Source organism: Grus americana, chromosome 16, assembly GCF_028858705.1.
Source record: "Grus americana isolate bGruAme1 chromosome 16, bGruAme1.mat, whole genome shotgun sequence".
Taxonomy (NCBI): Eukaryota; Metazoa; Chordata; class Aves; order Gruiformes; family Gruidae; genus Grus; species Grus americana.
This window is the reverse complement of record NC_072867.1, coordinates 7,331,900-7,347,321: the sequence shown is the minus strand read 5'-3', so window position 1 is coordinate 7,347,321 and position 15,422 is coordinate 7,331,900. Positions and strand designations below refer to the sequence as shown.

The following is a 15,422-nucleotide window of genomic DNA, read 5'->3' as shown; positions in this document are numbered from 1 at the left end:
CAGGAGAGCGCGGCTGGGACAGGCCAACATCTGCGCTGCGTGACCGGGAGGATGCTGAGATGTGGTTCCCTGGGTGAGCACTGTGCTTGGGGATAGATAAGCCCCAGCCTGGAGTTTTTGGCAACACTTATCAGCAACATCCATCTTCGTTCCACTTTAGAAATCAACCTGGTTGTGCAAATCCAGTCACGGGTCCAGGTTTGCCCTGACTGCTGCCGATATCAACCAGTGAAACAGCCCAGGATTTACCCCCGGAAAGACGGAGCAGTGTGGGAGGATGGTCATGTCCCTCAGACCTGCTCCTCCGCTCCCCGAGCCCCACAGCCACCCCACGTGGGTGAGGGAGAGGGAGAAGCATTGCCAAACCAGAGCTCCCATGGGTGCACGTGCCCAGACAGGGGCAAGGGGAGGGAGGGTGCTCCTGTGTTTTAGGGGGTCTGAGGCTCCCGTTCCCACCCTCTTGTGCTGCCTGCAGAAGGGAGGGGCAGGGGAGGGAGAGGGGCATTTTTTTCTGGTTTCACCATAGGAAGGATTTTCAAACCCCATAAATTCACTTTTGACAAGTGAACGGCTAAAGCAGATTAACCTTTTTGCTAATCCTCTATAATGGCTTTGGAATCTCCTTAACCAATAAGAAAATGATAAGAGCCTGTTTCTTTTCTTTTTATCTATATCTATATTGTCCTCCCTTGTCTGCATTTTTTTTTCCTGTCTTGTTTTATTTTCCTTTCCTTTTCTAATATGAAATAGCCCAGCGATCCTATCTCCTGGAGGCTCGGTAAACAGAACATCAATAATCCCTTTCCTTTATTCCTCTCCGGTAACAGGGTGCAGAGAAGTGTCCGCCGATTGGGATTTGATTACCAGCAGCTATCAAAAGTCTCTTTGTAAGATCTGGGTCCTAAATCCCATAATTCTTTGATAAAAGAAGTATTACCAGTCCATTTTCTGAAGTGAAAGGTACGGGAGGAATGAAAGAAAGCAATCAGCAGAGATCCTAATAGGCTAAGTGCGTGTGCAGTGGGAAGGCAGGGACGGGCAGCGGAGGCCAGGGAAAGGCGTCCTTTGTTAAGGATGGGGAATGAGAATTAATCCGCTTCGGGCCTATGATTATTACAGCCAAGAGCAGAAAGGGTCGGATCCTGCCCACGGCACGTCCCGGTGCGCCTGCCCTGCCGTCGCTCTGGACCAGTACAGTGTGGGGAGCAGAACCTGGCCCCACATCCGTCTCCTGTGTCAGGGTTTGGGTACGTGCATAAAAGCTGGGAGCAGTGTGCGAGGATCCCTGGGTTAGTGCATCCCCAGTGCCTCTCCGGAGCGCTGACACCTTGGCAGGGCAGCAGTGAACATGTCCGGGCCGGGCAGTTATAAAGGTGTCTTCCTCTCAAACCTACAGCAAACATGTCAAGATTCATAGAGCATGGCTATAATTTATGTTACGCCATCGGAATAGCTGAAGAAGAGGCAAATAAAGGGATGGAAGAAAAAACAGTGGTTTGGTTTTAAGTGAGATTTTATAGAGATGTGAGGGTCACGGGTAGAGCAGCTATGGGGCATCCCTTCCCAGCACTGCGAGACCAGCAGGGTGAGGAAGGGCAGGTAGAAAGCAGGGCCAAGGAGAGGAGAGAGGGGACTGCGAGGGGGCTCTCCTGGAGACTGACTCTCATTTTCGCGTGATGCTGGAGGGGTTGCTGGACTGTTCAGTGTGAAGTCATGAGGTGCCACGAGGACCTTTGACGTGCAGTGGTTACACAGCACTCACCTGCGCGTCTCCTCGGTGTACCATGAGTGCGACTGGTACCTTCTCTCCCCTGCAAAGAAACTCCAAGTGGGAGAGCATTCCCCACGTGAGCTCCTGGAGCCTTCCTACTTACCTTGGCTTAAACCGCACCGAGGGCAAGAGAACTTGGGTTTAAACTTTCCTAAGCAACCTGAGCTCAAACCCAGGATCTCTATTTTAACCCCAGCTACTCATTTCAGTTATAAGCCCAAGATGGAAGATGTCCTCTCTCCTCCTGTGGATCCTCTTGCTGTTTGCCATCGGGAGGGTCGGTGCCAAGCGTCCCCTCCCGTCCTGAGTCACTGCTCCCGGCCGTAAGCTCACCCCAGTCCCTCTTGCTGGGGAGAAGAAGTTGGGAACGGGACTGACAAAGCTCTGGGAAGCCTGGCTGCCCCAGGCAGCTGTCCTAGCTGCTCTGGGCTCACTGAACCACCCGTTAGCTGTGGCACCAAGGCCACGCTCCTGCCCAAGCTGCTGCAGGACCTCGCTGCCTGCCTGCCTGCCTGCACATGGAGGCAGCAGGCAGCACTCCTCCCCTTCCCAATGCCGAGCAGGGTTACAGCTGAGCTGTACAGGAGGCGGCTATGTGCCGCTAAGCTATGCCACAGCTGCCGTGAGCTGCCAGTAATCTAATTTATTAAGGGCTTTGAATCCTTGCAAAGAGTATGTTGGATACATGGCGAAGCATCTGCATTATCACCATGATTAGGGCAGTGGAGGTGGGGGAAACGGGAAGGAGGGAAAATACATTTTTTCTGCTTTCAGCAGAAAATAAATCAACTTTCACAGAGAGTTCTGGCATGGCCAAAGGCTGTGCTATCATTAAAAATGATTTTTTATTAAGCTGAACTCTCTTCTCTCTCATATTGTATGATATGACAGCTCTCTTTTGATGGGAAAGCTTTCATTTGGCCAGAGAAAGGGATAATTTGCTTCTTTTAAGGAGTTAATCCTCTGGTCCATTTCTGGGCTGGGAACAGCAATCCTCCCCCTTCCTTGGATCGGAGGCGGCAGCACAATGGAGATCATAACCACCTCAAATCTACACCCGAGATGGAGAAATCAGATTTCCTTCTCCAGTCATTTTTGTGGGATTAGCTAAATCTTAGATCCACACTAACCCTTCACAAAGCTGCCAAGATTAGTTAGAATTTATTTTATTCACAGGGGGGTTTACGGTTTTCTTTCCAGAGGGATTATATATCTCTCTCTCTATATATATATTTAGAGTGGCTTCAGACATACAGCAGCTAGGTTAGAGTGAGAAAAAGTGTGTGTGCGTATAAAATAAAAACTCGGCTGCAAGAATGACAGTCGCTTGAAGAACCAAGACAAAGCAGCAATTCTGGATGGTTTCACTGGTCCATTTTAAAAGCTACATAAGCTGTCTTTTTTCTTGCGAGACCCTACTCCAGAGTTAGCGCACGGAGAGCAAACCCCGCTCCACCTGAGCTGCCCGTTCCCACGGCCGCTGCTGCCAGCAGAGGATGTCTTCAGAGCCAGCGTCGGACACCGATGCGGTCAGGAGAGGCCTCAAGAAGCCGTGTTCATTCAGCATCGAGGACATTCTCTCCAGCCCGGCAGAGAAGAGCCCCCAGGTCCTGGTCCCGCTGTGCCTGCGGGGCATCTTGGACTGCACACCCAAGGGGCTGTGCGAGCTGGAGGCCATCCCGGCCAGCTCCCTGCAGGAGGAGGAGGAGGAGGAGGAGGAAGAGCTGGAAGGGGTAGGCTGCAACTGCTGCTGCTGTTCTCACATGAGCACCCGTTCCCGGCAGGACTTGCCGAGTTGGCTGGGTGAGCGTTTGGGTTTGTTTCACGGTGTGGGGCTCGTGGATGGGCTGGTGCCAGTGCCGGGTGGAGGGGACAACCTGGGCGTTGAGTGATGTTGTAGCGTCTGGTCTGCCACCAAGGTGGTCTTCTCAGATCCCAGCTCCGGCGAGGGGCAGCAGGATCCATTCTCGGCATAGGTCCTAAGAGTGGGCACTGTTACCTGCAATGCCACCAGGTTTTTAAAAGCAGCAGGGGCTATTTATTACTGTACATTACTGTTTTATTGTAAAACACTTGAGAGGATGAGGCTTCTAGGGGTGGAATTTCTCTGTGGAGTGTGGGGCCCCATGGCCATGCTGCTGACGCGCAGAGCTGTGCCTGTGCTTCCTGACACCACCGGCCCTGGGGAACCTCATTTGTCCTTTAAGGAAAAGAGTTTTTAGCTCCATCTCACCTCTAATGCTGCCGTTGTGCCTCTCCCCTGCAGACGCCCGGTTCCCCTGGCCCATGCAGCTCTTCCACTCGGCCGTCAGGGTCTGCAAGAGTCCCCAGGGGAGCCCGAGCAAGCTGCAGAGTTTCCACCAGATCCAGCGCCGGACGCGCCGGCATCGCACCATCTTCACCGAGGATCAGCTGCAGGCCCTGGAGACGCTTTTCCATCAGAACCAGTACCCAGACGTCATCACCCGCGAGCACCTGGCAAACCGCATTCACCTGAAGGAGGAGAGGGTAGAGGTGAGATCCTGCCACTCAGCGAGGTGCTGTTTGCTCCAACGCCCCCAAGAACACGAACCAGGGCATTGCGCTGTCTTTTACAGGAGCCACAGACCCAGGGCCTCATTTTAAAAACCATTCTTGGGTATTTAAGAAAACTAGGTTTGGCAAGCAATGGAAGAGTGTAAAACAGTTCTGCCAGCCTGATTTGTTCTGGTGTCTGGTCCCGCAGACTCACTCACTCTGTCTCTCCTAGGTTCACCTATACAAACACACAGACGTGCCCAGTTCTGCTCGTTCCCTGCACCCGAGTGTGTATTCCTTATTTGAGTGATCTGCGTGACTTCTGAATCTGCCATGGGGGGGGGGTGTGTGTCTCAGCTCCTTTGTGCCCCTTACATGTATCCGAGCAGGATTGCAGGGGAGAGACTGATTAAATTTTGTATCAAACTTTTATATGGGGAAATACATTGCAGTATTGCAGTATTGCTCACGCTGTACAGCCCAGGAGCGTAACCGCCTGCCCCCTCCGAGCAACACATGAAACGCCTAAGTTCTTCTTTTCTTGTTTTGCACTTTCTAGGTTTGGTTTAAGAATCGACGGGCCAAGTGGCGGCATCAGAAGAGGGCGTCTGCTTCAGCGCTGATCCTTCAAGGCACCAAGAAGCCCCCTGAGGAGAGCTGTTAGTGGTTGGTCAGCAGATGAACGCCAAGAGCATCCATTTCCCGTAGCTGACAGGTTCCGCGGGGTGGTAGCCCGTGGGGGGCTAATGAAGCAAAAGGGAATCTCTGTGATTCCCAGAGGAGGAGGACGGGTAAAAGCAGACATGGTACTTTCACATCCCGCTTTCTCTTCCAAACCTAGTTCACGTGGCAAATAACTCACCAGGCATGACCCTCAGATGCCTAAGCAGATACCACTGCCCAAAGCCCGTGCAGGGACAGAGCTGTACTAGTGGTAAATGCGTGTGCTTCAGGAGAAGGGGAGACTCCCCTTCGTGTCTTTGCTCTGTGCGGGTAGTATTTGTGCTTGTTTTACTACTGTAGATTTGCAAAATATCCTGCAAATGAATGTTTCTGATTTTCAGCACCTCGATGGCATCTGGAGTTGCTTTTGGGGGTTGAACTCAGTGACCAGGCGATTTGTTCCTTAACAAAGACACGCGGATTTCTCCCTACAGCCCACGGGAGAGGTGACCCAGCTGCTGTGGCGAGAGGGGTCGGCACAGCCGGGGTTCAGCTCGCTGCTGCGGCCAGCCCGGCCGGGTCCCTGTCAGCGCAAGCGGTGTCCGTGTCCCCGGCGGGGCTGAGCAGAAACCACGTCCTGTAAAGCAGCGAGATAAATAAAACCGTCCCTGTCACCTCTGTGCGTGCTGTGGAGAGCCGGCGGCGGGCGGGCCCTGGCCGTGCCTGACGGCTGCTTCCCGCGCCTGACGGCTGCTTCCCGCAGGGCCTTCGCCTGCCCCACGGCCCCGAGGGGGCCTTCCGCAGCCCTCGGGCACCCAGGCGCTGGTCCCCGCTGCCCGGGGTGCCGCTGAGGAGCCCTGAGGGCGGCCGGGGAGGTGCTGGGGGGGAGAAACCCAACGCGCGGCCTGTGGGTACCGAGGGCCTCACCCCGGCCTGCACCGGCAGGGACAGGCAGCGCCCCCGCGGCTGTCCCCAGGCCGGGGCCCGGTGTCCCGCCGCGGCCCGGCACAGCCCAGGCCGTGAGGCCGCATCCCCCCCCCCCCCCCCCCCCCCCCCCCGCCCCGGGCCGAGGCCGCGCCGTTGTCACGGAGCGGGACCGGGCGGATCCTCCCGGCCGACAGGGGGCGCGCTGGCCGCCGCGCGCACTGCTCCGTACGTCTCTCCGGGGCGGGGCGTTCCGGTTCCTCGTGGCGCGGCGGCGTGACGTTACTGTGCGGCGCGTTCGCGACGGCGGCTGAGGAGGGTCAGGGCGCTCACCGCCCGCCCGGCCTTCCGGCGCAATGGAGGCGGCGGCGGTTCCAGCTGCCTCCTCCGGCGCCTTGGTGGCAGCTGCCGCCGCGGGCACCGCCGTGGCGACGGGGAAGGAGGCGACCCCGCCGGCCCAGCAGCGCCGGAAGAAGATCCTGCATGAGGAGGCCTACATCGAGGTAGGCCGGCGGGCCTGGGCCCGGGCGGCCCCGCTCTCCCGGCACCCGGGCCGGCGGCTTCTGGCGCGGCGGGGCCCGGCTCGGGTCTGCCTGGCTCTGGTCCGCCCGCGGCCACTGCCCGCTGTGACCCTGGCAGCGGGTCGGGCCTGGGGCCGAGGCAGCCCTGGGGCCGCCCCTTGGGCTCCTGTGGCGACAGCTGCCGGCCTGCTGCCACCGTCCCAGCCTCGGCTTGAAGCGCCCGTGGGTCCTCCCCGTGGGCAGCCCGTCCCCCTCCCCGTGGGCAGCCCGTCCCCCTCCCCGTGGGCAGCCCGTCCCCCTCCCCGTGGGCAGCCCGTCCCCCTCCCCGTGGGCTGTGTGCGGCCGGCCCCGAGCTGATGCGGCACTCTGAGGTGTCCCAGCACGGCCTTGCAGTTGTCCCTCTGTTTATAGGGCTTAGAAAAAATCATTCAGCGAGACTTCTTTCCCGACGTGGAGAAGTTGCGAGCACAGAAGGAGTATCTGGAGGCTGAAGAAAATGGCGACTTGGAGAAAATGAGACAAATTGCGATCAAGTTTGGCTCCTCCTTGGGCAAATCATCGAGGGACACACCTGTGCCCTGTAAGAGCTGGCTCACTAGGGCATAAAGTTTTTATGTCTAATATTACTGCTCTGGTTTACCTAACTTTGTGCAGGCAGTGCTTATCTTAAAGAATCAAGATTGACATTGCGCAGGAATTAGTATACCGGATTGGGCAGTAGCTGGTATCTGATGGCTGATGCTGAGTTTCTCTGTGGTAGTATCTGATAATTCCTGCCAGTGCTGGCTCTGGCCTAGGTTAGGATTGTTACGCTGCTGCTTGCTTATTTGGTTAAAGCTGTAGATAGGGTGGCGAATGTACTGGGCTGTGGCTCTCCTGTGAAGTTTTCCCAGCAGGAGAAAAGTAATGTCTCAGATGAGTGCAAAAATCTTGTTCAGTGGTTGGGACAGAATTGAATATAACATTTTGGAGTTTTCACAATCTTTAATTAAAATGTTGTTCTCTTGATATGTTTTCTGTGACTTGTATGGCACATGACCCTTACTATGGTGGAAGATGTGAGAGCAAGTGTTTTATTCCATGCTCCGTTAACCATGTGAGCCTTTTCTGTCACAGATGTTACTCCAGCCACGTTTGAAACCCCAGATGTGCATCCAGGTGGTCTTCCACTGGGGAATAAACCCAAAGCTGGCACCAAATCTGCAGAGGAAGGTAGGAGAATGATATTTCTCTAGCTGAATTGTTCAGCAGCAGGAAAATACTTTTGTGAGGTCTGACTCCTATAAGAGTTTTGAGTATTTAGCAAATGTTTAAGCAGTTTCTGTTAACCTTCTAGTAGCTAAAAATATCACTCTGAAGGTGAACTTGATGTAATGTTTTACATCATGTGTGTGAATTCTCAGTTTATTCTCAGTGAATTCTCTTTATGGCTGTGTAAATTCGTAACTCAATTGATCTCTTTGAAGGCAGTAAATTTTTCCTGTCGCCTGAAATTAATTCTGTAAATAAGCAAAGATTGTAGGGGCAGAGCTATTCATATAGTATATTAAAAATGCCTGTGAGCAGCTGTCCACTTATGTGTTTTCCCTTTAACACAAATAACTGTAAATGCCGTAAAAGGTTTTATGTGGAAGTTGATTATATATTTTTCAAAAAAGAATTTATTATTGTACCACTCTGCATGTATATATGGTTTTTTTTTTTCACCAAGCTTCATGTTAATTGTTATTGGGTCTGTAGAAGGCTCACTGTAGAAGGGATTAAGACTGATGTATAGCACTCTGATAGAAGGGGAGGTATCAACCTTTCTCAAGCTTCTTCCCTCCTCTTGTTAGGAGAAGCAGAAAAAGATGATAAAGATGCACTTCCCAGTCTGGACAGCTTCTTAGCAAAACACACGAGTGAAGATAATGCTTCGTTTGAGCAGATCATGGAAGTGGCCAAAGAGAAGGAGAAAGTCAAGCATGCTTGGCTGTACAGTGCAGAAGAGGAGTATGCCCAGGTAGGGAAATGGCTCAGCTGTATCTCTGCTCTTCCAGAGTGACACAGCAGGGAAATACCATTTCACTGTATTTCTTTCTTGTTTGAATAAATTGTCTTACCTTCTGTTTTCGAATCCTGCTATAAATATGGATGAGAATTCATTTGCTCTGAGCATGGGGCTGTTGCATTAGACTGTTGAATTACTCATATGATTGAATAAGAATAGAAAGGTCTTGATTTGGAATAGTAGGTGCACGGGGTGATCACATCTTAATCTGAGCTAAGCCTGAGTTTCCTGGGTCCTGTGACAGCTCATTGCTTCCTTTTGCAGTCCTGATTTTCCCCCATCTGTAATGCAAGAACAGTGTTGACATAGTTGCTGAGGATCTGTCTCATCCTAAAGTTTTGAGACTGAAATGTTGCACTAAGTGCAAGTATTGTTGTTCTTGGCAGTCTTTTCCATAAGCAGCAATACCAAAGAGAGCAGTTGAGAACAGTTCCTGTTGCTTGTCCGTCAGCCCTTTATTATTTGTAGTTAGATTGTCTTTCTCATTTCAGTTTTCTGTTATCAGTAATAATCCATTCAGCTGCTGAAGTACTGTACATGGTATGGCTGGCTGTGCTGTCTTCCTCAGCTAGCTTCGTGGGAGGTTCAGGAGCTGTTCTGGGGCTGCCATGTCCATCTTTCTCCACCAGCAGTGAGCAGCTGGCACTGTTGCCAGATGTGTCAGTGATGGATGTGAGCTGCAGTGCCTCTTAATGAAGCTTGGCACTGACACACGAGCATTCACTGCTGTTGTTGCAAGTGTTATGTTTGTATCCCAGCTAATGTAAACCCTCGGTGTCTGTTACAATAAAAATGCCCTCTGTGGCTCCTTATGCATCTTCTTTGCTTGAATGCTTTCATCCAAAATTAAAAGGCAGGCAGCAGGAGAACATTCCCAAAGCACGGGTTGTTTCAGGTCAAGGTGAAGTTGCCGGAGCTGGTCTTCTGCTGATGTTGTGTGTGTTCCTGTCAGCCAGCACTCTGTTCAGACCTCGCGTTTCCTTGCACAGCATGCTTTTTGTGTAGCAGAACAACTTTGCTAGGCCTCATTTAATGTATTCAGTGGCAATACTGCTTCTTAAATGTATATGGATGATACTTATTAAAGATAACATCAGTTGATGTCTTTAATATATAGCTTCTGGCAGTAATTGTCTAGTTTAATTAGTATGAGAATTTTAAAATGGAGTAACTTGTCAGTGGCTGACTGCATTCTATTAGTTTCTCTTTGGTGATACTACAGTGATACTAGTACACTGGTAACGGCACGCAAGTAATCACGTGAATATGTCAAATGCTTCCAAACCTGTACTGCCTATGGAAATGTTTGAAAACTCTCTGGCTAAGTATTGAAGAAGTGTCCGTTCTTTCATTACTGCTTGCCTCAGCTAATACAGTTTGCACGAGACTAGGATGGTACAAATATTCTCCCGAGGTTACATGCCAAAGCCTTGTAGACTGCCTTTATGTTAGATATAAGTGTCATATGTTGCTCTTCCCTTATTTAGCAATGAATGCCTCATCTGAATTTTGATGAGCAGATAGAGAAAAACAGGAAGAGTCTGAACCATCACAAGGGTTGTCACAAGGTGTAATAAACAAAGTCATAATCTTTCTGAGAAGTTAATTCTTTAGTTCTCACTTGATTTTATACCAGAACCTCATATGGAGGTGTTGTTTGCAAGCTCACCTGGGAACAGGATGGCTTCTCAAATGCCACTTGCCAGAGAGTGCTTGTGCCACGCCAGATGCAAAGTGTGCAAGGGCAGGTAGCTGAGCTCATGATTGAGCTCTCCAACTTGTGTATGCCTGGTTAAAAGATTGCAGGAGTCTGGGGGTTTTTTTTTTTAGCTTTTTAAATTTTTTTGTTCCATTGCCCTTTCAGCGACGAAATGAGAACCTGGCACTTCCTTCAGCAGAGCAGCAAGCTCTGGAGAATGTGAAAGCTGGACTGGAGACCTGGGAATACACGGCTCGAAACACCCTCATGTATTATCCAACAGGTGAGGTGCCAGGTTTCTCAGGAGAGGCATTGACTCCAAACAGTTCTTACAGCATTTCTATAGATGACTGAGCAGGTCTTACTGGTAATACTGCACTTTTTCTTCTGTGAAGCTCAGATATGTAAAGTTGTTTTAAAAAGTTTGTTTTTTTTTTTTTCTTTCTTTGGACCTTGCTCCTTTGCCTCTGATTGCAAAGTTTGATCATGTTCTAGTTGTCATTGAGAAGCTTATTATCTGTATTATAGAAGCAATTGTTTTCAGGAGCCAAAGCTCTTTCCAGTTTGGCCTGTCTTATTTAGGAGCACGTTCTTGTCTTCTTTATTGTCATTCTTGGCTTCTGCTCAAAGAGTGCTTCTTGGGCTTGTCAATCCCTTAGTTGCTATAGAAAACTACATCATTTTGTAAACAGTTTTCTTTTTGGCTATAAAAGTACAATTGATAATTTCTGCAAACCAGTGAAGTAGAGAAAAGAAACTCTTGTTGACTGTTTTCTTAAAATAAATAAATCTGATCTTATTTTACAGATGTCAGGTGTTACAAAGCATATATCTAGTGCAAATTTTGTTTTAAATTGCTAGAGATACACTGGAATTGCTGATGGATTCGATGTTGTGTAGGAATACGTGGCAAGCGTCATGTTGGTTGGGAGCTTTAAAGCATACTGCCTAGTGTTACCTGAGCCCTTTCTTAAAAGATATTTTGCTTTTCAAGGTGTACCTGATGAGGATGATGTATTTAAGAAGCCCAGGGAAGTTGTCCATCGAAACACCCGTTTTGTGAAGGATCCTTTTAGCCAAGCTGTGAGCAAATCACAGCTCCAGCAAGCTGCAGCCCTCAATGCCCAGGTTGGATAATTTTACTTCTTCTAAAACCTTGTTAGACTCTGCCCTCTGGTGTTGTTCATCAACCAGGAGAACTGTGTGTGTGCTAGATACAGCTGACACATACCTTTCTCCAAAGGCCAGTGAATGGCATTGTCTTTTTTATTTCAGTATAAACAAGGCAAAGTGGGACCAGATGGGAAGGAGCTGATACCACAAGAATCTCCAAAAGTGAATGGTTATGGATTTGTGGCTACCCCTTCTCCTGCCCCTGGTAAGAAGGTTTTCTTATTTATTCTGATGTTAAGAGGATTGCTACCGCACTTATTTTGATGCTCTGTTTGTTCAACACTGGGATATCATCCATGTATGTCTCATGAGCTGGTGACTTTTTTGTGTACTGTGTATGCCAGCTCGATGCAGTGCTTAAATCCTACTCCGATAAACTGGCAAGAGAAGTAGTGCAGTACCTGAGAGGCTCTGAGCAAGCTGCTGTGCTGTTGCACAGGAATCATCTAGAGGGTTGTGAGATTTCCTAGGCACCTGGAATGCTGTAGCTGCTTGTTTTATCCCTGAGTGATGCTTCTCTAGAGCTTAAAGATAAGAATTCAAACGTTTCACAAACATTAAGCTTCCAACGAGTTCAGCTGCTCATTTTGCAAAATGGGGAGCATTTGTGTCACTGTGTCCAGTAGTTTGCTGTGTGAGGGTCCAGCCTGGCTCATAGGGATGTGACATTTCTCACTTCCTTCAGTCTAACCTACTGTTTTCTTACAAGTCTACTGCTTTCTAGGTTCTTTCTTTCTCTAAATACACTTGTGTATTATAGAATCCTTTTGTTCAAATGTATTAGCTGCAGGATACTTTCAGGTAGAAGAAACTGATTATTTTTCTTCCAGTTGAAATGGGGTATCTGAATTTTTAGCTGTTCTTCACCAGCCGTTATATTTCCCTGTCTTTTGTCATTATGCGAAAAGGTGAACATACTGAGGCTTTCCCTCCGAAAAGCCTGTAGGTGGCATTTGGAGTGCACCTCCTTTCTCTGCTGTAAATGCCTTTTCCAAACCCTGGGCGGCAGGATTTTCTAGGCAGTGGGGCTTTTAGAATCTATTCTGCAGTTGTAGCTGTTAGGCGAGGTGCAGTCACCGTTGGGTACAGGCTAGCCTCAAGATGAATTGAGGGTACATTTAGCTATTACATGTATCTTGTGTCTTCTGCTCATTTCCTTGATTTTAAATAGTTTGTCCATAGTTAGAGTTTCATACGATAGCAGAGGGGAAGACTAGTATTGTAGAGGAAAAAAATGAAAGTGTCACTAAGCAAAAGCTCACCAATTGGAAAAATAAACATGTGGAAAGGACAGTGCTTGGGTGTCATAACCTAGGGTGACACAGCACAGGCAATCCTGTGAGTTTAAGGTCACGCTCTTTTAATGGGAACCACATGTTACTATTCACCATTGGCTGTGATTTCCTCTGCTGTGGAGGGGCTCCTTTGTGTCTTGATTAATTTGCTGCATTTCATAATTTGCTTCTCTGTTTGATTTTTTTTTTTGATGAATGAATAGTCAAATGTCTTGTGTGAGCATGACTTTTAAAATTCATTTTTAGGTGTGAATGAGTCTCCTTTTATGACGTGGGGTGAAATCGAAAGCACCCCTTTGCATCTAGAAGGGTCAGAAACGCCATATGTGGACAGAACACCTGGACCAGCATTCAAGGTATTTCATGTCAGGAGTCAGCATGGCATTCTTCTTGGGGGGGAAGGACTAAGAAGAGAAAGACAAGTGAACAACTAATAGATTGACATTGTTGTGAGAGTGTGACACATCTCTGGGCTGTGCTCCCAGTCCTTGAGACTAATAATCCAGGTTCTGCTTGGAGGGTGGAGGTGGGCATGGCTCCACGTGAAAGCTACTTGGTGGAGATAGCTAAGATGGATCACACACTGTTGGCAGGAGAGCGAGAGTCAATATTTGATGATGGGCCCAGACAGAGGGGCTTTCAGAGGAAGCTGAAGAGATGCCTGATTTCTCTGACTTTAATTTATGAATGGGTAGAAATTGTAGGATTTCCCTCTGTCTTGATCTCCTGGCTGTCACAGCCTGAGGCAGGTGTATCACTCGAGAGTAGAAAAGACACTCTGGCTTTGCTAATGGCACCTGACCCTGCATGCCACCTGCCTCCTGCTGGTGTCATTGAAATGTGAGCTGTCTGAGACTCTTAGTTTAAGAAAGGTGTAATTTGCTGTATGTGCCCCTGTTTTGTCAGACTCCGAAGCCCTTGACTGGTTCTCCTGCTGTTTAGCAATGTCTGTGTTTGCCTGAGAGCTGGCTGGCTGCACGCCAGGCTCGGCAAGACACAGGTGACATTGTTTGTCCAGGAGAGACAGCAGGAGGAAATGCCAGAGGTAATGGCTGCTTCCTTGACTGAACTGGTTTTACCATTTTTTGTTACTTGCTAAGGCAGGTTGAAGGTCTCTCTGTGTCCTCTCTGGCTTTTATATAGCAGCAGAGAGGTATGGGCTGATCCCACTTCTCCCCAGTTTAGATCCCTGTAGGCTGGAATGCAGCTTTGAAGGTGCTTTGACTCATTTATATAGCGCTTATATGAGTGCCTTGGCAAGTGAACTGTGTGATGCATTTGTAGATCCTGGAGCCTGGGCGCCGTGAGAGGTTAGGACTCAAGATGGCCAATGAAGTGGCAGCTAAAAACCGAGCAAAGAAGCAGGAGGCGCTTCGAAAAGTGACAGAAAACTTGGCCAGGTGAGACTTCTGTTCTGGCAGCAGAATTGGGGATAGGTATTTTCTGATGAGATTTAAATCAATGTATGTAGAAATGAAGGAACGATAAGAGTACTGGAATCAGGAGGAGCTACAGTCAAACTAGAAGTTTTTAGAAATTAAAAACCTTAATTCCTGCGGGAAGATGACTGATGGCTGTCCCTGATACTCCCTCTTGTCAGCATTACTGTTCGGCCCTACAGCCACCCAGCAATGCATCTGGAGCGGAGTCTTGCCTCATTGCAAAGAGGAGACGTGATAGGGCTTGCTTGGCTGGGTCATGGGAAGGACGGAACAGGCTCAAAGGAGAGGGCGGGCAGTGCCACTCAGGTTTGGGAGGGATGTGGGTGGTTTCTCTGTTGCTTGTCTCTCTAGAGAGACAGGCTGCGTTTACCTGCAGGCAGAATGACTTCTGTAGCCAGTTGGTCTGTGGGGGCAGTGGACACCGAGCTTGCCTGTGGAAGCATTGATGCTCTTCCTGATAAATGGCCGATTTTAATTGTAAAATCTTTTAAAACTTTATTCTATTCCAGCCTCACTCCGAAAGGACTAAGTCCGGCAATGTCACCAGCTTTGCAAAGACTAGTAAACAGGACTGCAAGTAAATATACCGACAAAGCCCTGCGAGCCAGCTATACTCCTTCCCCAGCCCACACAGGAACTCCTGGTTACAAGACCCCAGCAAGTGGGCCTCATACACCCACAAGCACCCCACAATCTAGGACAGTATCTCAGACGCCAGTATCTCAGGATACTACATCAATCACAGACAATTTACTGCAGCTTCCCAAAAGAAGGAAGGCATCTGATTTCTTCTGAATATTCTAGTCACCAGCAAGGCTATAGTGAACTGGCTGTGCTCAGCTGTCTGCAAACTGGATGTTGTGGGCCATCGGTAGTAAGGGGTGTCTAGATACAGCTGCCGGAATGGAAGCCAGCGATTTACAAGATCTGGGACCAGCACTACTCTAGACTATATAGCTAAAATAGCCTGTAATGTGCTTTTTGGAAGCAGAGTTATCTCCTGCTGTGGTATAACTTCCCTTTGAACTGCATAGGTGGGATGCACAGGGCTGCTGTAGCAAAAGGATGCTTCCTGCAACGGCAGACAAGATTCTGGACTCTTGGAAAATGGTGATAATTTTTAAAAGATATATTTCTCTTTAAGATGGTCATGCATTTAAATATGTTTCTGTACAAATATGTCTATTTATAAAATGTGCTAATCCTTCCTAAAAGGTTGAACTGGACTTTCTTCTGGCTTGTCAAACTTCTTTGGGTTTGTGCTTTGCAGAAGAAGGGATACAACCATGTGTATATTGAGACATGACCCAGAATTTTAGAGGGCTTATCTTTAATTTAAAGCAGAGTTTAAACTTATGCTCTTGAAC

The 15,422-nt window shown here is 49.0% G+C and overlaps 2 protein-coding genes and 1 long non-coding RNA gene across 4 annotated transcripts; 2 read left to right on the top strand and 1 right to left on the bottom strand.

The window, feature by feature from the left end:
* Nucleotides 1-3,255: 3,255 nt before the first annotated feature.
* GSC2 (goosecoid homeobox 2) lies at nt 3,256-5,398 on the top strand. The gene is made up of 3 exons (XM_054844595.1): nt 3,256-3,574; nt 4,038-4,285; nt 4,848-5,398. The coding sequence occupies exons 1-3, from the start codon at nt 3,268-3,270 to the stop codon at nt 4,950-4,952; spliced, it is 660 nt and encodes a 219-aa protein (XP_054700570.1). The 5' UTR covers nt 3,256-3,267; the 3' UTR covers nt 4,953-5,398.
* LOC129213841 (uncharacterized) lies at nt 3,256-6,247 on the bottom strand. Of its 2 annotated transcripts, none has more exons than XR_008579548.1 (3): nt 6,108-6,247; nt 4,005-4,264; nt 3,256-3,770 (listed from the first exon to the last, which is right to left on the bottom strand). It is a non-coding gene; the product is annotated as an uncharacterized LOC129213841 (long non-coding RNA). The 2 variants fall into 2 exon arrangements; XR_008579549.1 differs by lacking the exon at nt 6,108-6,247 and adding an exon at nt 5,627-5,692.
* ESS2 (ess-2 splicing factor homolog) lies at nt 6,144-15,269 on the top strand. The gene is made up of 10 exons (XM_054844592.1): nt 6,144-6,378; nt 6,808-6,976; nt 7,513-7,608; nt 8,232-8,398; nt 10,311-10,428; nt 11,140-11,273; nt 11,421-11,523; nt 12,860-12,969; nt 13,898-14,013; nt 14,565-15,269. The coding sequence occupies exons 1-10, from the start codon at nt 6,232-6,234 to the stop codon at nt 14,848-14,850; spliced, it is 1,446 nt and encodes a 481-aa protein (XP_054700567.1). The 5' UTR covers nt 6,144-6,231; the 3' UTR covers nt 14,851-15,269.
* The last annotated feature ends 153 nt before the right edge of the window (nt 15,270-15,422 follow it).

Coding starts and splice junctions, on each gene's coding strand:
- GSC2 (XM_054844595.1), top strand. CDS start 3,268: ATGTCTTCAGAGCCAGCGTCGGACACCGATGCGGTCAGGAGAGGCCTC. Junction 3,575..4,037: donor GGACTTGCCGAGTTGGCTGG/GTGAGCGTTTGG, acceptor TCTCCCCTGCAG/ACGCCCGGTTCCCCTGGCCC. Junction 4,286..4,847: donor TGAAGGAGGAGAGGGTAGAG/GTGAGATCCTGC, acceptor TGCACTTTCTAG/GTTTGGTTTAAGAATCGACG.
- ESS2 (XM_054844592.1), top strand. CDS start 6,232: ATGGAGGCGGCGGCGGTTCCAGCTGCCTCCTCCGGCGCCTTGGTGGCA. Junction 6,379..6,807: donor ATGAGGAGGCCTACATCGAG/GTAGGCCGGCGG, acceptor CTCTGTTTATAG/GGCTTAGAAAAAATCATTCA. Junction 10,429..11,139: donor CCTCATGTATTATCCAACAG/GTGAGGTGCCAG, acceptor TTGCTTTTCAAG/GTGTACCTGATGAGGATGAT.